We start from the raw sequence: 24,051 nt of genomic DNA, 5'->3' as shown, positions 1-24,051 counted from the left end.
AGCTTTTTCCTTTTGAGGAACAATTTTAGAGGTCTTCGCCATTTCTAAAGCAAATGATCCGAAAAAATGGAAAATGTCGCTAGAAAAGAAAAGGGAGAGTTCAAGGAAATTGAAAGGAGCTAATGAAATATTGGAAGCACTAAGGGAGTAATATCGGCAAAGTTATGACGTTTTGTCTATTTATAAAAATTGTTTGAACGTGCTGAGGAAGCTAGAAGGTCGACCGTTGGCTGCCCACAATTAATGATTTTGAGAGTCGTGCCGAAGCGACCCTTCAGTCACTTCAACCGCTTACATCATGATGTTAACATCAGAACCAAAGCATCGGGAATTGGATTGTCAAAAATTATTGAGAACAATCTACGAGTTTGGCTGGAGTAGTCATTCACTCGATTATTTAGCCCTCGGGCTACCCGAGTTCGAGGAAGTTCTTAGTCAGGGACTATTTATAAAGCCTTAGGGCTAATCTTTCTCTCGAGTTTGAGCGGACGCTCACTCGATTATTTAGCCCTCGGGATACCCGAGTTCTAGCCAATTCTCGCTTGGGGACTATTTATAAAGCCTCAAGGATAATCTTTCTCTCGAGTTTGAGCGAATACTTACTCGATTATTTAGCCCCTAGGCTACCCTAGTTCGAGCTAGTTCTCGCTCGGGGGCTATTTATAAAGCCTCAGGGCTACTCTTTTTCTCGAGTTCGAGCGGACACTCACTCGATTATTTAGCCCCCGGGCTACCCAAGTTCGAGCCAGTTCTCGCTCGGGGACTATTTATAAAGCCTCAGGGCTACTCTTTCTCTCGAGTTCGAGCAAACACTCAATCGATTATTTAGCCCCCGGGCTACCCAAGTTCTCACCAGTTCTCTGTAAGGCCCCGTGAATTTCCTACTCTAAAACCCGAATCTCGTAGTGCCAAGTTAGGATCATGTGTCAGAAATTCATAAAATTCTTCGTGGCGAGCTAGCTCGCCGCGGTTCGGACCTTTTTGGATTGATCTATGCGGCGGTTGCATAATGGCTATGCGAACCGCATAGTCACCGCAGAGTCAATTAGTGTGCTTGTTAATTTGAGGTCAACTATGTGGCCAATTATGTGATCGCATAATCGATATGCGGGCCGCATAGTCATCGCATAACCCTCCTTGGAATTTTGTAAAGGGCAGTTCTGCGGTGCATTATGCCATTACAGAACAAGTATGCGGACTGCATTTCTATCGCATACCCAAGCAGTTTGTCCAGATTTTAGGATCACCTTTGCGGTCCATTTTGCGGGTTGCATGTCCGTTATGCGATCGCAGATCTGAGTCGGGGCTCCTATTTTCTAATTTTTAAAACCCGACCCTATTCCATTAAAACACCCCATCTGATCTTCTCTATGTCATTTTTACTGAAAATAGAGTGAGAAGAGGAGTTCTAGAGAGAGAAGGAGTGACCTTCATCTTATCCCCACCCAACTCTTAGCCCAAAATCTTGAAGATGGTCAAGAGAGTTGCTAGGTCTTCACCCTAAAAAGGTTAGAACTTGTTCCATAATCTGTAATTTAAAACTTTCTATTTAAAATAAGTGATTAACAATTGAGTTCTTGGGGAAAATGGCTAATAATATTGCATGCATTAGAGGTAATGGGGTATGGGGAGGATGAGAACTAAAGAGACAACAATTGAAGTATAACATAGAAGAAATCTCTTTCAAAAAGGGATTTAAGATCACCATTCACACTTGGTGCTTGATAGTATACCTGAACGAGCCAAAGTCTTAACCATGTCACTAATTCTTGGTTCGATTTGTAATTCTTATACTATGGATTGAAATGCTAAGAGCCCCGGAATTTTGTAAGAATTATGGAAAGCCTTATTGAGGTATGTATGGCTAAAACCCCGTCTTTTAGAAATTGAGCTTCATCGGCATTTGTGTGAATATGGTCAGATTAAAGCTGAATTGTTGCATTGCTTGTTATTTTACATGAATTGATGTTGTAACCGTATATGCGTGAAAGATGTATCTCAATATGATCAACGTGCTATCTTGATAACTTGAAAAGGGCAAGGATATGAATTATGTATTGAAATGCTTGGACTTTAAATTTTGATTGAAGTTGCATTGTTGTTCCACCTACGTGAAGTCTTATCTACGCTTATAATTTAAATTGCTCTTGTGTACACCTATTGTCCTAAATGGAAAAGCTAATATTAAAATTGGGAATGATGTAAAAATGCGTCCTAGTGCCAATAATGATGTGATAATTTGTGTCCCCAAGTGCCTATGAAATGATATATGTGAAACGAAATGATTAACGCGAAGAGATCAATGTCGTGGAAAGGAGGCCTAGCCGATCGGGCTGAGATCGGACTCCGCTAAAGATAGCGGTTGTATTGTGAATGAATTCCAAAAAAAAGGAAAATGAGATTGTGATTGAAGTATATGCCTCAAATGAGGCAACCTAGCCGATCGGGTCGAGATCGGACTCCGCTCAAGATAGCGGTGGTATTGTGAACAATGATGAATGGTGTGAAATGCCCCAAACTAAAAGCTATGAAAAAATGATGTGGAAGTTGTATGTTTCTTTTATTTGATAATGTAGTGATCGTCTAATGTTTTGAGTTATACTTGTGATTTCTTATTCTTGTATGAAAGTTCTTTCTAACTAGATGGTGTTTAGTTATACATACTAGTACTATTCCATGGTACTAACATCCCTTTTGTCGGGGGCGCTACATTTTTAAATGAATGTAGGTGGCTCTTTAACTGACAGCTCCGATCGCGCGTAGCGGAGTGTCCTCCTCTCGAAGACTTGGTGAGCCCTTTTTTTCCTTCAAGAGGTTATGTTGTACATCTTTTGTGGTAGACTTCCACTTTTGAGGTATAGCGGGGACCTTGTTGCCGGCGTTGTCATAAGTCGTCTTTTGTATCCATAGAGGCTCCGTAGACGATGTGTGGGTTGTGTATGGGTGCTGGATGGGTTAATGATCTGTGTTATAACTCTATCCTATAGTTCGTCTAAGCTATGACTATGTAAAATCTTATGTTGAAAGCTTGATTTTTGCTATTGTATAATTAATAGAAAGTCGAATTCCTTAATCATATTGAGTTGGGTAGCAAGTGTCAATAAGGCTTGCTCAGTTGGGTTCACTCGATTGAGCGCTGGTCGCGCCTCTCGAGGTTGGGGTGTGACATTCTCGCTCGAGGACTATTTATAAAGCCTCAAGGCTACTCTTTTTCTCGAGTTCGAGCGAACGCTCACTCGATTATTTAGCCCCCGGGCTACCCGAGTTCGAGCCAGTTCTCGCTCGGAGACTATTTATAAAGCCTCAGGGCTACTCTTTCTCTCGAGCTCGAGCGAACACTCGCTCAATTATTTAGCCCGCGGGCTACCCGAATTCGAGCTAGTTCTCGCTCGGGGACTATTTATAAAGCCTTAGGGCTACTTTTTCTTTCAAGTTCAAGCGAATTCTCACTCGATTATTTAGCCCACGGGCTACCCAAGTCCGAGCAGGTTCTCACTCAGGGACTATTTATAAGGACTCAGAGCTATCTTTACTTTTAGTTTGAACAAATTTTCGCTCAAATTGCGTGCTGCCCGAGTTCGAGCAAACTCTCGCTTGGGGAATATTTGTAAAGGCCTAAGGGCTATCTTTATTTTTGGATGATCAAGCAAATGCCCCTGTTGTAGAATCAAAAAGCTACTTTAGTTTGAAGAGCTTACCACTCGAGGATTATTAGCGAGGCTTAAAAGGGTTAGGCCTTATTCCAAAAATCGAGACCTTGCTCTCACTCAATTCCGGCACAGAAGTCCCGATGACCTAAGTTCGCATCAAATCAATCCAAGCTTAGTCTAATGGATAGCAGAGAGCTCCAAGGAATGTCATGTTATCTAATTAAAAGCCAAAGGGTTATTATGACCGGTCCAATATTCAGACTGATCGGTGAAGTCATGCATTTGGATTTCTCACAAACGAAGGCAAAACAGAGTTCAACCCAAATTAAAGGCAAAATAAAGAAACTCATATATTAATAAAAGACGATTACAATGACCCACGAAGGGTCCCTACACAGAAACAAAGAAGCAAAAACAACATCTGAAAAACCTAATCTATTTCCGAGGGTATATCCTCGGGAACAACATCTTCGAGAACCGTTTCCTCGGGGACCCCATTTCGATCCTCAGAGCGTTGTCTTCGAGGACCTCCTCTGAGGCAGCAATAGATGAGGAAGAGGCTATAGCATCTCAAAGAGCAAAAGCTCTTAGCAAGCAAGGAAAATTGTGGCCTGGTGAAAAACTTGGCGAGTATGGGTCTCATCAGCACTACTACTATGAAGCTACTTCTTGAGACATTGCACCGGTTTGGATGAGGATGAAGAGAAGAAAAGGGCTAAGGGCTATTGAAGAAGGACTGAGTGAAGTCTTGGTTCAAGCAATCCCCCATTTATAGAGAGACAGTAACATAACCGACAATACAATTAATGCCTTTGGGGAAACGTATCAACGGTGCAATCAATGCTTTTGGGGAAATGGATCGGCGGTGCAATCACCGCTTTTGGGAAAATGAACCAGCAGTATATTCAATGCTTCTAGAAAGACGAACCGATGGGATGTTTCAGTCACCCCGAAAGCTTACGTCACAAGCATGACATCATCATGAGAGGCTCGAGAAAATCGAAGTTAAAGTCGTTTCATATCTTTCTATTCTAAGAAACGCATGGACTATCTATATACGATCAAAATCAGGGAAGAACGACTTGAGGCTTCCGTGGCAGTTCAAGCCCCTCGTTGGGATCAAAACATAGTCCACGGCCCGTTCTCGAAGCACTCTCCTCTGCAGAGTATGTCGAAGACTCACCATGGTGTACCTCAAGGTAGTATGAAAATCGATGTCCGTTATGGAAAGGCGGGAACCCCCGAGGGCACACGATGAAAAGACTGAGAGTCTGCAAGAATAGTACAAATCTGTACTGAGCCATTATACAGCTATATTAGTAGCATTTCTTCGTCATTTATTAGCCATGTACTGTATTGGGATTCACCTCTCCTATAAAAGGGGATCCTTATCATCTTGTAAGCCCTCTCGGATAATCATTGAATACACTCACATTGAATGCAATACAACTTTCTCTGCTCTTTGCTAACACAATTATTCTTCACATTTATTGTTTATTCCTTCATCGTCCATCCATTGTTCATTTATTATTCTTCATTTATTGCTCATTATCAACCGCAAAAGGCCATTTCTGAGGCCTTCATAACAATTGATTCTTCATCAATTGTTCGTCGCTATCAGTCCAGCTAGACCTCGAGGCCCTGCTCCATCCAGCTCGAGGCCAGCTTTGTGACCCTATTGGTTTGCATTTCTTATTTTCTTCACTTACACTTAGTATCTATTGCCCTACAACTAGTATTGAAATAAATCACGTATTTTTAGAACCACAAAATCAAATATAATTGTAGTTACCATTTTCAAGGTAAACATGCGCCAACGGAAAGAAATTGATTTTAGGTTATTAGCAGCGCAAGTCATCTTAATACTTCACTCCTTCAAAGGAGAAAATGGAGACCAAATCCTAATTTCCAGCAATTGGTATATGCCCTGCATGCCCTATTAAAGCAATCGTAGATTCGTAGGGTATTGATAGTTATACTACATGGAGCGAGATCCTCCATACACAACCCTAGATACTTTTGCTCTTCTAGGGTTTATATTAATTAAAATGTTTACATATTCCTAAGTAGAGATTGAATATATCTGCTTCTCATATGCTTTAGTTACAGCCTCCTGCGTCATATCTCACAAATCACATTAGCTCAGGCCCTTCTAATCTTTGGTTATTCTTAAAACTGCAATTCGACAACCCAAAGTTAATTAGTATCAACAAATAGAAAAAGCAAGTATAGAAGACCTAATAAATAAGTTAAAAATACCAGCGGATTCACCTTTCCTCGGTGAACTTAGAGAAGGTGCCGGAGGCAGAAATATAACCACATAAATCGTTGTCGGACACATCACTGCATATATACATACAGAAAAGGACTAATGAGTTGGAACCAGAAATTTCATTTCGCATGCATCTATTTAGATATTACTATTACTCCCTCCGTTTCAAATTAGATAAGGTAGTGTGACTTGACACGAATTTTAAGAAGAAAAAAAAAGACTTTTGAAATTCGTGATCTTAAAAACTTAATGGATAAAAACTTTGTGGAGTCAATGACATTTGTATGATTATAAAATATTCTATAAAATAGGTAAAATGAAAAGTTTAAAGTTAAATTATTTCCAAATTTAGAAATATATCATTTATTTTGGAACAAACTAAAAAGTAAATTATCTCGTCTTGAAACGGAGAAAGTAGTATATATGTATGTTTCAACTCACATAATCTTGAGATTTGCAAGCTTGGAAAGTTCCCTTGGTATTCTTCCTGTTAGTCTGTTCCCATTGAGTCGGCTATAAATTAAACCAGCAGTAGCGTCAGATGGAACCATAATTTATAAATGTAATTAAAATGAGATTAAATGTAAATACTTACAGGAATCTGAGATTGGAAAGATTGGAGAGGGATGGAGGAATGGTGCCACTGAGGTTATTGTGGTAAAGATCAAGACTCACTAGACTCTTTAAACATCCAAGTTCTCAAGAAATTGGACCCACTAAGTTGTTCATGTATAGTTCCCTGTACATGGGATGGCAAAATAGTTAAAAGTAAAACAGTTAACCATTTATATTATTTACTAAAAAATGAGTTGGATAATAAATTTTTTAAAAATGGGTCAAAGATAAATAAGAATCATATTATCCTTTTAGAAAATGGATAACCAATTGGTAACTGATGGATAACCAATGAGTCTAACTTTTACATTTGTAAAAGTTCAAATTGGGATTCCTCAAGTTAGGGAGACTAAGAATTCTGTCAAAAAGTGATCATATACAAGAAGTCATGTATAATATGGTTACCCATATTATCCGCCGATTAACCCTTTTTTATCCCTATTAAATATGGATCGGATAATTTACCCATTTTTCATTACCCGTTTTTAACCCGAACCATATCCGACCCGACCCGCCAGTTTTCCACTCCTAGTTCCCTCTAAGTTTGAGAAGGAGTTATTCCGTTTAGCTTTAGTGATTTCATCTTTCACTAAATTGTATACCAACATACTCACACAAGCACAATTGAATGCACTAAAGGAGGCAAAAGAGAAGTGGACTCACAGGTACTGAAGACGCTCAAGTTTCCCCAACTCAGGTACTAATTTTCCAGACAACTTGGCATTTCCAAGATCACTGCATAACATGTTCTTACTAATTAACTTAGAATGAGCAATTTAAACAGAGCATAAATCAGTCAAAAAGAGAAGAGGATATACAGTCTGGTGACCCGATTTTGGGAGTCACAAGTGACATGAAACCAAGTGCAAGGATCCACTAAAGTCGGATCCCAGCTCTGCAACACATTATCTGGGTCATTCACTGCTCTTCTCAATGCATACAGAGCATCTCCTTCTAAATTTGCGTTGGTGAGTTTTAGTAGGAGGAGAAGGAAAATATGAAACAGAAAGCAGATACCCATTTCTAAAGCTTCAAGTGTTAAGATGACTTGTAAGTAAACGTAATTTTAAAGAAAGGAGTGTGAGGAATCTACAGAGCTAGGCTTTGTCAGAGTGTGAGGAATTTATAGAAGCAATAAAAAGGACCATGTTTGTCGTTCCCCTGTCCTTGTTACACTGGTCCAACTTCCGACAGATATTACGATCCTAGAGTCCATTTGGACATAAGAATTTTTTAACTTTTTGTTGAAATTTTTTCAATTTCCTTTATGTTTAGCCATAAAATTTCGAATTTTCGCTCGAAGATGATTTTAAAATTTTTCGAAAATTTAAAAAACTACAAAAAGCTATTTGTTAAAATTTTCGCTCAGATCACTCACAAAATTTCAAAAACAACCCAAAATTATATTAAAAGAATTACAAGAAAATACACATGACTTCACACCATAACAAAAAATGGCCCATACTTTTAAGTTTTACCCGATCTAGCCCATATTATATATTTTTTTAAAACAATAGCTCTTCCAATTCAAAATCTATGTTTTTACAACCATTGTTTCTAAAAGTTATGGAGTTAAATTTGTATTCTCACAACCATTGCCTTCACTCTCTCTCCTTCTCACATTTTTTACATATGCTTCAAGGAGTCGTCCGCCATTACTGCTTCTCCCCCTATGTCACCTGGTTGACTAGAAGTCAACAATTGAAGACCATTCAAATCTTTGTTTTCGAAAATAGGATTTTTTTGAGTTTGTTAGTTGTTTAGATTGTGTGTTGTTCCAATTGATTGAGAATATCAAAAGGAGTTCAAAATTTAGGTTTGAAGTGATTTGGAGTAAATTTGAGCAATATTTGAGTTAAATTTCAGAAAGACGCAAGGAAGAAGACGAAATCAGTTTTTTGTATAATTATGTATAATCTTGTATAATAGTGTATAAACACATCTTATACGCTATTATACACTTTTATACACCTTTATACAAGCTTCTGTAGACGAACTTCTTCCACGATTTTCAGTTGTAATTCTTGTTCAAAACCAGTCCAAATCTCCATTAAATGACTTCAAATTTTATATACAACCTCCTTATACTATTTCTAACAAGTCTAAATAACACCCCACTCCAAATTTTCTCACAAAATCAAATTCGAAATTTAAACTCACATATTTAAGCTTGTTCAAAATCTAATTTTCACCACACAAATGGATTTGATTTGTTGAACTAATATTTGAGTCACGATTACTGATTCGAAAATTAACTTAAAAGCGTGAGCAATCTTTTTTAAAAATTAAATAGTAATTTTGAGAACCTATTGGAGCTGGATGTTGAATCTTAACCTATTATTTTTTGGCTAGTTGGTTGTAAATTGAAATATGGACTATAAAATAGAAAATTAGGGAGCTTAGTTGCTCTTATGCGAAATTTTTCTAGTTATATTCATTTCCAAACACAACTATAATTTTCAAATAACATTTTCATTTGGAAAAAAAAAATCACTTTTTTAAAATTTTTTACAATTCTTATGTCCAAAAACGCCCACCTAGTTTCCAAAATATTGTAAAATCCAAAAGACAAGAGCTTAGAAAGCTGAAAACTTTAACAGAATACAAGGTTCCCTTTTATTTGATTTGATTATGTAGGAAGAAACACTAGTATATTTTCGACCTTATTGAATTTAGATGAAATATAAACGTTTTTCAATTTTGAGCTACTCTGAAAAAGAGAAACAAAAGAAAATGTGTAGATACTTAGAGGAGTGAGATGATAGAGATGGAACCTCAATGACCTTAATGGGGAACAGACATTCACTGCCAATGGGTTTGGAATCAATTACTATTTCATTATCTTAAGCGCACTACAGTCAGAAGATAATGAGAATATATAATTCTAAAACTGTAAAACACAAAACTTAGCAAGGTCAAATAATCCTTAATAAATGAGCAATAAAACTATATATAAAATGTATTGATAGTATTACAGACAAGTAAACACAACAACAAAGTCTTTTGGAACATGCATTGCATCACCTTTGAAATCCGCTATTGTCGGTTTTTATACATTTACCCTTTCTAGGTTAATGTTTTTCTTTTTGTTATTCATTCCTCATGGTACTTTCTTGAGAAAGATTAATGTTTATAATAAACATAGTAATGCATCAGCCAGGAAGTAAGATTTTCTCCAATTAGTTGCTATTGCAAGGTTGCTATAACTACCAGAGGCTTCACCAGTGCAAGCGGAAAAGAATGAAATGTGGAGGTCATTTAGGTTCAGTTTCCATGTGTTTGTTAGATTTGCGAACTTTAATAGGTCCCTATATTTTATGAATTTGTAATACGATATACTAGTGTAGCACAGGGCACGAACCACAATTTTTCAGTTCTTTATTTTATATTAAAGACAAAAGTAAAACAAGATTCAGTTTGATCCTCCTTTTTATGCAAAGCGGGAGATGACTTTTGAGAATAATAATAAGTGGGTGTTTACTAGTAACCATATATTTGAATTTATAACGTGGTTTATAGATAAGTAAATTAATTTGATCGAATAATATGACACAAACGAGAATGAAATCAAGAATGTAAAGATAGCTTAAAGAAATACAAGTCTGCTGGTATGATAAGTTTCACCGGAAATAGTAGTATGAACAGTAACAAAGGAAATTAAATAATTTTATAATTTAGAGCAGAAGGTAGCTTTCGTGTACAAAATATTTTTATCTCCAAATGATGCTATTTCCCCTATTTATAGCTTTATTTAGGGAGACAAGATCCCCAAATTAAGCTCCTCTTGAATGAGAATAAAACCGTCATTGATGACTGCATAACAGTTGGCTATAAATACAGATATTCTCTGTAACAACTGCTCATTGAATGCTATCGATGTCAATATTTTGAATCTTTTTCATCAGCTTCTCTATCTTCGGGATTCATTTAGCACCTGTCACATGTTTGCAACCGGTATCGATTATTCGCTGATTCACATCCAACTTATCTTCAGCTCCACGTGTCACTCCATGTGCACCTCTTTATTCGTCCAACTGTCACTAACTAATTTTACCGCATACCGATAGTCCCTCTACTTTTCGATGACAGTACTTTAGTATCACCGGAAAGTAGAGAAAACCTCTTTCCTTTACCGGGCATGTTTTTGAACAGCTTCTGACATTTGAAACGATGCACGTCTCTCCGCATTTAATGACCCGAACACGTGTTACTCCACGATTTGGCAAATATTTTCGTCAGTTTTTAAGGCAATTATGACTACCATTTTTGTTGCCTATAACTTCTCCATTACTCTGAATATTTACTGTTTACTTTTACAACTCCTTCTTCTTCTTTGATTTACCTTAGAATCGTACTTGCAAACTTCAACTTTCTAAGTAAAATTTTTCTTCACAGATTTCCTACCATTATGTCTTCTAACAATGCTTTCATTGGAGACTCTGTGTCACGACCCCAAATACCCGGTTGTGATGACACCTATCACAATACTAGGCAAGCCAACCCAACAAGTAACCACAGTCAATTTCTTTTACTAAAAACATTTTTCTAACATTTAGTTAAGTCTCAATTTTTCATAAGAAATATTTAAACCACTGGAATGTGTGGAAAAGAGTATAACATTAAACCACCACAGCCCAACAACCTGGTGTCACGAGTCTAGAGCCTATAAATACATAATTTCGTCTTTCTAATACATAACCAGTCTAAAATGCAGAAAGAAACAAGATAGGAAGGAGGAAAGAAGGGTTGCGGATGCCATGCAGCTACCTTACAATCTCGGCAAACTCCGACAATGCTGGGGAACCTCACTCTGCCGCTCGGGCACCTGGATCTACACACAAAGTGCAGGGAGTAATGTGAATACGCCAACTCAGTAAGTAACTAAAGCAAATAAGGTCTGAAAGCAGTGACGAGCAGTTAAAAATCATATAAAAGAGTAAACAACAGAATATCATGTCAAACTCAATAGTTTTAAAACCAGTTTCCTTCGTAAAGCTTCAATTTCAATTGAAATACTTTGAAATCATTTACCTAGCAGTTTTCAACAGACGCTCATTATAAAGGAGAGTGAAATCAGCAAAAATATCATAAATGGGCTCCTCGGGCAAGGTATCACTTATAAATATAGTCTCTCGGGCAAGCCTCTCAGCCACTCGTGACTCAGCTCACGTCACTTAGTACTCACACTAAGCACTCAATCTCAATAACACCTCATAATAGTAATAATCATAATAACTGATGCGACATGCAGCCTGTCCATAGTTTATAGTCGACTACGCTCACTAGAGGTGTACAGACTCCGAAGGGGCTCCTACAGCCCAAGTGTCATATCGATGCGACGCGCAGCCTGATCTAATATATATATATATATATATTGCTGTGGCGTGCAACCCGATATATATATATATATATATATTAGATCAGGCTTGCAACCCGATCCATATAAGTATCGCTGCAGCGTGCAGCCCGATCCATAATATATACATATAATATTGCTGCGGCGTGCAGCCCGATCCGTAATATTTATAATCCTCACCATTAGGTCCTCAACCTCTCTCAGTCATTAACCTCATAGCCACTCGAGCATAACAGTGAAAATCAGGGAACTCAGTCCAAACAATTCTCACATTTTAAGAAGTAGAGTGATAAAATCAATTTTAAACAATAAGCAGGTAAAACATGACTGAAGATATGCTTTCAAAGAAATAGAGTGAGGAAAACAGTAAAAATGCCCCTAAGGGTCTCAGCAGGTCGGCACAAGGCCCCAAACATGGCATACAGCCCATAATATAGTATAAATTTCTAAAATACCAAATATCATAAAATTTCAAATCAAATACGTGGCTTAATAGTCGCTACGGGACGGACCAAGTCACAATCCCTACCGGTGCACGCCCACACGCTCGTCACCTAGCATGTGCGTCACCTCATTTATCAAAACAATACGAAATATCGGGGTTTTGTACCCTCAGTTCAAGATTTACAATGGTTACTTACCTCAAACCAGATGAATTACTACTCTGCGATGCCTTGGCCTCTGGCCTCGGCCTCACTCGCGCCGAATCTACCCAAAATCAGAATCATAACATTAGAATATGCTAAGGGATTGAAACCCATGCGAAAATAATCAAATTATACCAAAAATTCTGAAATTGGTCCAACCCGACCCCCGGGCCCACATCTCGAAATTCGATAAAAATCACATCAACGGAATCCTTATCCTCACACAAGTTCATACATACCAAGAATACCAAAATCCGACAACAAATGGCCCTTCAAATCCCTAGATTAAAGTCTCAAGTTTTCAAGCCCTAACTCCCCAATTTAGGTTTCAAATCCCCAAAATTTCATGTTTAATTAGGTAAAAATCACAATAGGATCGAGTATTAAGTCCAAAATTCTTACATTCAATAAGTTCTCTTTGATTCCCTCTTCACTCTCTCTCAAAAGGCTCCAAAACCGAGTCAAAAGTGGTGAACTTAGGCCAAAACTCGCGAAAATGGCCTTTTAAACATTTTGCTCAGTGATCAGAAATCCTTCTTCGCGAACGCGGCCAAAGCCTTGTGTTCGCAACGCACAAAAATACCATTGACCAAAATTCTCTTACGCGAACGCGACCACCCCATCGCGAACGCGATGCCTCAGCCACACAAACCTTCGCGAACACGATAAACCCACCGCGAACACGGTGAACAATGACTCGGCCCTTTGCGAACGTGGGACCCACATTGTGAACGTGAAGGCCAATGATCCTGACTCACACCCCTACCCTTCACAAACGCGAGGGTCCACTCGCGAACGCGAAGCACAATTTGTCTGCAACAAGACAACAGATTTTCTGCAATCCTTTTTGACTTGAAATGATCCGTTCAACCATCCAAAACTCACCCGAGGCCCTTGGGTCCTCAACCAAACATGCCAACATATCCCATAACCTCATTCAAACTTGTTTCAACCTTCGGAACGCCCAAAACAACATCAAAACAGTAAAATCACATCAGATTCAAGCCTAAGAATTCCAAAAACCTCCAAATTTCACTTTCGATCAAAAAATTTATCAAACCACGTCCGAATAACTTGAAATTTTGAACGCACATCCTAAATGACACAAAAGATCTACTGTAACTCCCGGAATTCCATTCCGACCCCTATATCAAAATCTCGCCTACCAACCGGAAAACGCCAAAATTCTAATTTCGCCAATTCAGGCCTAAATCTCCTCTGGACCTCCAAAACACATTCTGATCACGCTCCTAATTCCAAATCACCTCCCACAGCTATCCGAACCATCGGAATTCACACCCGAGCTTTTTTCACATAAATCAACATCTGGTTGACTTTTCCAACTTAAGCTTACTTAAAAGAGACTAAGTGTCTCAAACCTTATCAAAACCTCTCCGAACCCAAACCAATCTACCCGATAACATATAATACAACTGAACAAAGCAATAAGAAGCAGAAATGGGGAAAACGGAGCGGTAATTCATGAAACGACCGTCCGGGTCGTTACATCCTCCCCCTCTTAAACAAATGTTCATCCTCGAACGAGTCAAGAAACATACTTGAAGCCTCAAATAAGTGAGGATATTTGCTCTGCATCTCCCGCTCGGTCTCCCAGGTAGCCTTCTCCACGGGCCAACCTCTCCACTGCACTTTCACTGAAGCTATATCCTTTGATCTCAACTTTCGAACCTGACGCTCCAAAATAGCCACTGGCTCCACATCATAAGTCAAATCATCATCCAACTAAACCGTGCTAAAATCCAAAACATGAGACAGGTCGCCAATATACTTCCAGAGCATAGAAACATGAAATACCGAATGCACACTCGATAAGCTAGGTGGCAAAGCAAGCTTATAAGTCACATCCCCAAACCTCTGAAGCACCTCAAAAGGCGTAATGAACCGAGGACTCAATTTACCCTTCTTCCCAAATTTCATAACACCCTTCACGGGCGAAACCTTCAACAGAACCTTCTCACCAACCATGTAAGACGTATCTCGAACCTTCCTGTCGGCATACCTCTTTTGCCTCGATTGCGCTGTACAAAGCCTTTCCTGAATCACCTTCACCTTGTCTAAAGCATCCTGCACCAAATCTATACCTAATAGACTAGCCTCACCCCACTCAAACCAACCGGCTGTAGATCTACACCACCTCCCATACAAAGCCTCATATGGAGCCATCTGAATACTCGACTAGTAACTGTTGTTATAAGCAAACTCTACAAGTGATAGAAACTGATCCCATGACCCTCCGAAATCCATGACACAAGCACGCAACATGTCCTCCAATATATGAATAGTGCGCTCGGACTGCCCGTCCATCTGAGGGTGAAAAGCTGTGCTCAACTCAACCTGAGTACCCAACCCTCGCTGCACAGACCTCCAAAATTGTGATGTAAACTGAGTGCCCCTATCTTAAATGATGGAAACTGGGACACCATGCAAACGAACAATCTTCCGGATATATATCTCTGCCAACTGCTCTGAAGAATAGATAGTACACATAGGAATGAAGTGCGCAGACTTGGTCAGTCGATCCATAATTACCAAAATAGTATCGAACTTCTTCAAAGTCCGCGGGAGCCCAACTACAAAGTCCATGGTGATCCACTCCCACTTCTAATCTAGAATATCCATCTGCTGGAATAAGCCACCCGGTCTCTGATGCTCATATTTCACTTGCTGACAGTTGAGATACCGAGCCACAAATCCCACAATGTCTTTATTCATTCTCCTCCACCAAAAATGTTGTCTCAAATCCTGATGCATCATCGCGGCACTCGGATGAATGGAATATCGCGAGCTATGGGCCTCCTCTAGAATCAACTCCCAAAGCCTATCCACATTGGGCACACATATCTGGTCCTACATCCTCAACACCCCATCATCACCAATAGTCACATCTCTGGCTTCATCGTGCTGAACTCTGTCCTTAAGTACAATCAAATGAGGATCATCATACTGGCGCTCTGTGATGCGATCAAATAAGGAAGACCGAGAAATTACACAAGCCAATACCCGATTGGGCTCTGAAATATCTAACCCCACAAACCGATTGGCCAAAGCCTAAACATCAACTGCAAGAGCTCTCTCCCCAACTAGAATATATGCGAAACTCCCCATGCTCACGACCTTCCAGCTCAAAGCATCGGCCACCACATTGGCCTTTCCCGAATGGTACAAAATAGTAATATCATAATCCTTTAGCAACTCCAACCACCTCTGCTGCCTCAAATTGAGATCCTTCTACTTGAACAAGTGCTGGAGGCTACGATGATTAGTAAATACCTCACAAGGCACACCATACAAATAATGCCTCCAAATCTTCAACACGTGAATAATGGCAGCCAACTCCAGATCATGAACAGGGTAGTTCTTCTCATGGGGCTTCAACTGACGAGAAGCATAAGCAATAACTCTACCCTCCTACATCAACACACACCCAATACCAACTCTCGAAGCATCACAATACACGGTATACGAACTTGAAGCTGATGTCAACACTAAAACTAGAGTTGTGGTCAAGGCAGTCTTGAGCTTTTGAAAGCTCTCCTCGCACTCATCTGATCACCTGAATAAAGCACCTTTCTAAGTCAACTTGGTCAAAGGAGATGCGATATATGAGAATCCCTAAACAAACCAGCAATAATAGTCTGCCAAACCAAGAAAGCTGCGAATCTTTATAGCTGACGACGGTCTGGGTCAACTCTGGACCGCCTCTATCTTCTTTGGATCAACCTGAATACCTTTGCAGGACACCACGTGCCCTAAGAAAGCCACTGAATTGAGCCAAAACTCACACTTGGAGAACTTTGCATAAAGTTTCTCCTCCCTCAATATTTGCAACACAACTCTTAGATACTCCGCGTGCTCCTCCTGACTACGCGAATACACCAAAATATCATCAATGAAAACTATGACAAATGAGTCGAGATATGGCTGGAACACGTTGTTCATCAAGTGCATGAATGCTGCTGAGGCATTGGTCAGCCCAAAAGTTATCACGAAGAACTCATAATGACCATATCGGGTCATGAAAGTCGTCTTAAGAATATCTGAGTCCCTGATCTTCAGCTGGTGTTAACCTGAATGGAGATCGATCTTGGAGAACACTCTCGCTCCCTGAAACTGGTCAAACAAATTATCAATGCGATGTAGGGGATACTTGTTCTTAATTGTAACCTTGTTCAACTACCTGTAAGTAATGCACATCCTCATAGTTCCATCTTTCTTCTTCACAAATAGAATTGGCGCACCCCAAGGCAACACACTAGGCCGAATGAACCCCTTATCAAGGAGTTCCTGAAGCTGCTCCTTTAAATCCTTCAACTCTGTTGGTACCATACGATACAATGGAATAGAAATGGGTTGAGTGTCCGGCACCAGATCAATACCAAAATCAATATCCCTGTTCGGTTGCATACCCGACAGGTTTGCAGGAAATACATCAGGAAAATCCCTTACGACTGGAACATAATCAATATTGGAAGTCTTTGCACCGACATCCCTCACAAAGGCTAAATACGAAAGACAACCCTTCCCAACCATATGCCGGTCCTTCAGAAACGAAATCACCTTAATAGGGACAAAACTAGTAGAACCTCGCCACTGAGTCCGTGGCACACCCGGCATAGCCAACGTCACTTTCTTAGCATGACAATCCAAGATAGCATGTCACGAAGATATCCAATCCATGCCCAATATAACATCAAAGTCTACCATACATAAAAACAATAGATCCACTCGGGTCTCTAGACCGCCAATAGTCACCACACACGGTCTACAACAACAATATCGCCCACCGGAGTAAACACACAAACATGTAAAACAAGAGACTCACGTGGCGTATCCAAATAATGAGCAAAGTATGATGACACATAAGAAAGGTGGAACCAGGATCAAATAACACAGAGGCATTTCTGCGGCAGACTGAGACAATACCTGTAATCACAACATCTAGTCTACCTGGGAGGGCATAGAAATAAGCCTGACCACCACTCGATCGACCTCCCCCTCAGGGGCGACCCCTAGCTGACTGACCCCCACCCCTAGCTGCATGAGCGGGTGGTGAAGTAACTGGAGCTAAAGTCGAGGGTTGACCCCTCTGCTGAGACGGACCCTCAAGAAGACAAGGACACTGCCTCCTCGTATGCCCAAACTCTCTACACTCATAACAACTCCCCAGTGCTGGAGACGGGGACTGAAGGGAACCCCTGGCACCGGAATGACCAGTAGAAGGACCTGGCATGGAAGAACCCTGAACTGATGGAGCACAGGACGAACTCTGGGATGGAAGGGCATTGAGTGATGAATGACCCTGACGAGAACAATAAGAACCATGACTCGATGATGCCCTACGATAACCTGGGCGAGCTAATTGTGCCTGCCTGAACGGACGACCCATACAGTGCTAAAACTGACCTTTCGCAGGAGCACTACCAAAGCTAACAGATCCTCGAGGCCTCTTGGCCTCCCTCTCCTCTCGCTCCTGGCGATGAACTGACTCAATCTCACAGGCGATGGCAACAGCCTCCTCAAAAGTAGAACATGACACTCTCTCCCTAGTTGTGAGAATCCGAAGCTGATATGTGAGGCCATCAACGAACCTCCTAATCCTCTCTCGATCTATGGGAACTAACCAAACTGCATGACGAGCTAACTTAGAAAATCGTATCTCATACTGTGTCACATTCATATCTCCATAACGCAATTGCTCGAACTGTTTACGCAGCTCCTCTCGGCAAGACTATAGCACATACTTCTCTAGAAAGAGAATAGAGAACTGCTGCAAGGTAAGGGGTGTTGCACTAACAGACCGACGCATCTCATAAGCCTCCCACCAAGTAAAGGAAGCTCTAGAAAATTGAAAGGTAGTAAATGCTACACCACTTGTCTCTAGAATACTCGTTGTACGAAGAATCCTCTGACACTTGTCCAAGAAACCTTAGGAATTCTCGCACTCAGTACCACTGAAAGTCAAAAGCTAAAGTCTACCAAACCTCTCCAATCGACGTTGATCATCGTCATGCATAACTGGTACCACATACTCCTGAGCTGGTGCAACTAGCTGGGTTGGAAGTGCCCCCAGTGTCTGAAGTCCCTGCACATCCTGCTCAGGTGTGCGAGCAACGGGAGTCTGAGTACCTCCCTCGGCCTGAGAGGTAGCTGCGGCCGTAGTAACTGAGACCTCCTGAGCCAACCCACTGCACACTAATAGAATCTGAGCTAGAGCCTCCTAAAGACCTGGAATCATAATAGGCACAGCTGGTGCCTGAGTTGGTGTTGCTGGAGCATCCGCAACTAGGACCTAATCATGAATTGGGGCAGTTGGTGGATCTGCAGATGCTGCCCTAGCTGTTGTGCGGGCTACACCCCTACCCCTACCACGACCTCGACCGCATCCTTAGCCTCTAATGGCCTTAACTGGTGGTACTAGTGGTCGTCCATCCTGACCAGTAGCACGTGTCCTCACCATCTGTGAGAGAATGGAAATAATAGAAGTTTAGTAGCACGTGTCCTCACCATTTGTGAGAGAATGGAAATAACAGAAGTTTCGTACTCAGATCAACAGATTCGCACGACAAGAATTCCAAGAATATGAAGTTTTTTCGAAAGGTTCTACAGCCTCCCAAGGATAAGTACAGACGTCTCTATACTGATCTGCGAGACTCTACTAAACCGGCTCATGACTCGTGAGACCTATGCAACCTAGGCTCTGATACCAACTTGTCACAACCCCAAATCCCCGTTTGTGATGGCGCATATCACAATACTAGGCAAGCCAACCCTAAAAGTAACCACAGTCAATTTCTTTTACTAAAAACATTTTTCTAACATTTAGTTAAGTCTCAATTTTTCATAAGAAATATTTAAACCACTGGAATGTGTGGAAAAGAGTATAACATTAAACCACCACAGCCCAACAACCTGGTGTCACGAGTCTAGAGCCTATAAATACATAATTTCATCTTTCTAATACATAACCAGTCTAAAATGCAGAAAGAAACAAGATACGAAGGAGGAAAGAAGGGTTGCGGATGCCATGCAGCTACCTTACAATCTCGGCAAACTCCGACAATGCTGGGGAACCTCACTCTACCGCTCGGGCACCTGGATCTACACACAAAGTGCAGGGAGTAATGTGAATACGCCAACTCAGTAAGTAACTAAAGCAAATAAGGTCTGAAAGTAGTGACGAGCAGTTAAAAATCATATAAAAGAGTAAACAACAGAATATCATGTCAAACTCAATAGTTTTAAAACCAGTTTCCTTCGTAAAGCTTCAATTTCAATTGAAATACTTTGAAATCATTTACCTAGCAGTTTTCAACAGACGCTCATTATAAAGGAGAGTGAAATCAGCAAAAATATCATAAATGGGCTCCTCGGGCAAGGTATCACTTATAAATATAGTCTCTCGGGCAAGCCTCTCAGCCACTCGTGACTCAGCTCACGTCACTTAGTACTCACACTAAGCACTCAATCTCAATAACACCTCATAATAGTAATAATCATAATAACTGATGCGACATGCAGCCTGTCCATAGTTTATAGTCGACTACGCTCACTAGAGGTGTACAGACTCCGAAGGGGCTCCTACAGCCCAAGTGTCATATCGATGCGACGCGCAGCCTGATCTAATATATATATATATATATATTGCTGTGGCGTGCAACCCGATCCATATAAGTATCGCTGCAGCGTGCAGCCCGATCCATAATATATACATATAATATTGCTGCGGCGTGCAGCCCGATCCGTAATATTTATAATCCTCACCATTAGGTCCTCAACCTCTCTCAGTCATTAACCTCACAGCCACTCGGGCATAACAGTGGAAATCAGGGAACTCAGTCCAAACAGTTCTCACATTTTAAGAAGTAGAGTGATAAAACCAATTTTAAACAATAAGCAGGTAAAACATGACTGAGGATATGCTTTCAAAAAAATAGAGTGAGGAAAACACTAAAAATGCCCCTAAGGGTCTCAGCAGGTCGGCACAAGGCCCCGAACATGGCATACAACCCATAATACAGTATAATTTTCTAAAATACAGAATATCATAAGATTTCAAATCAAGTACGCGGCTTAATAGTCGCTACGGGACGAACCAAGTCACAATCCCTACCAATGCACACCCACACGCTCATCACCTAGCATGTGCGTCACCTCATTTATCAAAACAATACAAAATACCAGGGTTTTGTATCCTTAGTTCCAGATTTACAATGGTTACTTACCTCAAATCGGACGAATTACTACTCCGCGCTGACTTTACGTGAAGTCACACCGAATCTACCCAAAATCAGAATCATAACATTAGAATATGCTAAGGGACCGAAACGCATGCGAAAATAATCAAATTATACCAAAATCCTGAAATTAGTCCAACCCGACCCCTAGGCCCACATCTCGAAATTTGATAAAAATTACATCAATAGAATCCTTATCCTCCCACGAGTTCATACATACCAAGAATACCAAAATTCGACCACAAATGGCCCCTCAAATCCCTAGATTAAAGTCTCAAGTTTCCAAGCCCTAACTTCTCAATTTAGGCTTCAAATCCCTCAAATTTCATGCTTAATTAGGTAGAAATCACAATAGGATCAAGTATTAAGTCAAAAATTCTTACCTGCAATAAGTTCTCTTTGATTCCCTCTTCAATCTCTCTCAAAAAGCTCCAAAACCGAGTAAAAAATGGTGAACTTAGGCCAAAACTTGCGAAAATGGCCTTTTAAACATTCTGCCCAGCGATCAAAAATCCTTCTTCGCGAACGTGTCCAAAGCCTCGCGTTCGCAAAACAAAAAATACCATTGACCAAAATTCTCTTACGCAAACGCGACCACCCCATCGCAAACATGATGCCTCAGCCACACGAACCTTCGCGAACGCGGTGAACAATGACACTGCCCTTCGCGAACGCGGGACCCACATAGTGAGTGCGAAGGCCAATGATTCTTCCTCACACCCCTACCCTTCGCGAATGTGAGGGTCTACTCGCGAACGCAAAGCACAATTTGTCTGCAACGCTAGAGAAGATTTTCTACAATCCTTTTTGACTTGAAATGATCCGTTCAACCATTAGAAACTCACCCGAGGCCCTCAGGTCCTCAACCAAACATGGCAACATATCCCATAACCTCATTCAAACTTGTTCCAACCTTTAGAACACCCAAAAAACATCAAAACACCAAATTCACATCAGATTCAAGCCTAAGCATTCCAAAAACTTCCAAATTCCGCTTTCAATCAAAAAGTCTATCAAACCACGTCCGAATGACCTTAAATTTTATACGCACATCCCAAATGACACAATAGATCTACTGCAACTCCCAGAATTCCATTCTGACCCTTATATCAAAATCTCGCCTACCAATCGAAAAATACCAAAATTCCAATTTTGTTAATTCAAGCCTAAATCTACTCCGAACCTCCAAATACATTCTGATCACGCTGCTAAGTCCCAAATTACCTCCCGTGGCTATCCAAATCATCGGAATTCACAGCTGAGCCCTTTTTCACATTAGTCAACATCCGATTGACTTTTCCAACTTAAGCTTACTCAAAAGAGACTAAGTGTCTCAAACCTTATCAAAACCTCTCCGAACTCGAACCAATCAACCCGATAACATATAATACAACTGAACAAAGCAATAAGAAGCAGAAATGGGGAAAACAGAGCGGTAATTCATGAAACGACTGGCCGGATCGTTACACTCTAGCCTTTTCTTCGGTGGAGGCCTAAAGAAGAACAAAACAAATGAGACTAAATTTGAATCGGAACCTCCGTACAGCGTACGGTGGCATGCCTCCGCCAATTGTGCTCTGAGACTGGGGAAATCCTAACTCTTGCATATAAGATGAATCTCTACTCCACAAAGATTTTCCGTGTGGGTGTGCTAAAACTTAGTAAACACGGTCATCATTCCCTCCTTACTAGCATTGATGATAACAACGACTATGGATGGATGGAACTGTTTGTTATCATTACCACCAGGGACATCCTCCCGACCACAATACTCGCTTTTCCCAAGTCATAACATCTTCTTCGTATGTGTTCAGATACCTCTTTATTTTCATGCTAAAAAAGACCTTCCTTCTTTGCTAATTTTATATTTACCTTTTTCCATCTACTCATTGGAAACCACCACTGGTTCAAGATCTGGCCCAATGGTTACAGAAAATTCTAGACATTACTACATGGGGGATCCTGAAGGTTAAAAAAATTACTCCTAAATATGGATGGAAAGCCAAAAATCACGGAAAACAAAAATTCTTCCTTCTTTCTTTCAACCTTTCAATATAACTTGGAAATAATTTAACTTCATGTGCCAAACTGGACATCTGAAGGGATCTGTTGTTTGCCCCGACATCGAGGCCCTCACGCTTCCAGTAAAGGTACGTCCTCTCGCAGTCCCCAACCCAATAATAAGAAACTAGAGAGGAAACGTACCTCCTCGGCTGAGACTCACGAGAAGAGAGTGAAAGAAACAACAATCGGGCTAACCACAGTGGTCCTTGATGATAAAGAAACCGATGATGAAGTGACTCCTTTTCAGAGAAGAAAAAGATCCTCATCAGCTCAACTGAATGCTCAGCCGGGAGAGCTTCAAACTCCATCAGCAGAAGAAGTTCAAGGACTCTTGAGGGGGATGGAAATGGTCTAAAACGCTTCATCTCATTTTCGAATTCCCACAGTTTCTTCTCGTCAAAGAAGTTCAATACTTGTTTTTCGTCCACTGCCAACTTCTGAGCTGATAACAACTACATCTCCATCTACACCAACTGCTTCTTATCTACCGGCTCCAGCTGAACAAATAGAAAATGCCCCTTCTTCACAGTGCCCAACCATTGAAATATGGGAAATACTTACTCGGAACCCACTCAGGACCCTCATAGAAATGGAGTGTCATCCTTTCGATTTCAAATGAGTGCCATATACTTTCTAAGCCAGGTGGAGCTTGCCAACTACCTGAAGCTGCAGAGTGTAATAAACAATAGCATGCATTATTCGGCGCAATTATCAATCTAATTTTCTTCTATCTCTTTTCAATTTATACTTTTCATTAATAACCTTAGTTCTAACCTTTGTTCAAGACAACATTTTTGCTTCCGAGAGCCTGCAAAGGTTGATTTTGGACAAGCAAGAGCTTACTTCGGAACGAGATCAACTTTTAGCCTAATGAAATCCGTTTGTCGAGCGCCTTTGTGTTGGAGGTAAAAATTTCTCAAATAGATGGTGTCAAGGCTCGGTTGCAGCAATCCAAGCAATTTAGAATTGCTCATAGCCAAGAATCTGCCCAGCTACATGAAAACCTTAAGGAAGAAAAGGCTAAGTGGGTTGAACTGCATGATACCATGATTGTTGCTGACGAGCACGAGTTTTCTTTGATGGAGCAAGTTAATAACTTGGAAACTAGCTTACGCTCCAAAACTGAGGAGGCCAATGTTGCTGAAATCAGAGAGCAAAATTGGAGTAAAGGCTCAAAAGAGTCATAGAGCAT

The 24,051-nt window shown here is 40.5% G+C and overlaps 1 protein-coding gene across 1 annotated transcript; it reads right to left on the bottom strand.

Moving 5' to 3' along the window:
• Positions 1-5,469: 5,469 nt before the first annotated feature.
• Positions 5,470-7,633, bottom strand: LOC104226147 (leucine-rich repeat protein 2-like). Its single transcript, XM_070165315.1, has 6 exons — positions 7,356-7,633; positions 7,201-7,272; positions 6,518-6,661; positions 6,364-6,435; positions 5,922-5,993; positions 5,470-5,825 (listed from the first exon to the last, which is right to left on the bottom strand). Exons 1-3 carry the CDS (start codon positions 7,556-7,558, stop codon positions 6,622-6,624), a joined length of 315 nt encoding a protein of 104 aa, XP_070021416.1. The 5' UTR covers positions 7,559-7,633; the 3' UTR covers positions 5,470-5,825; positions 5,922-5,993; positions 6,364-6,435; positions 6,518-6,621.
• Between the last annotated feature and the right edge of the window lie 16,418 nt (positions 7,634-24,051).

The sequence above is a fragment of the Nicotiana sylvestris genome, chromosome 12 (assembly GCF_000393655.2).
Source record: "Nicotiana sylvestris chromosome 12, ASM39365v2, whole genome shotgun sequence".
NCBI classification, from domain to species: Eukaryota; Viridiplantae; Streptophyta; class Magnoliopsida; order Solanales; family Solanaceae; genus Nicotiana; species Nicotiana sylvestris.
Note: the sequence above shows the minus strand (reverse complement) of the source record. Positions and strands in the feature narration are given on the sequence as shown.

What these genes read in the sequence shown, in the direction of transcription:
- LOC104226147 (XM_070165315.1), bottom strand. Translation starts at nt 7,558, where the DNA reads ATGGGTATCTGCTTTCTGTTTCATATTTTCCTTCTCCTCCTACTAAAA. An exon ending in CAAAATCGGGTCACCAGACT is followed by an intron (nt 7,273 to 7,355) that starts GTATATCCTCTT and finishes CATGTTATGCAG; the next exon opens with TGATCTTGGAAATGCCAAGT. An exon ending in CTTGAGCGTCTTCAGTACCT is followed by an intron (nt 6,662 to 7,200) that starts GTGAGTCCACTT and finishes TCCCATGTACAG; the next exon opens with GGAACTATACATGAACAACT.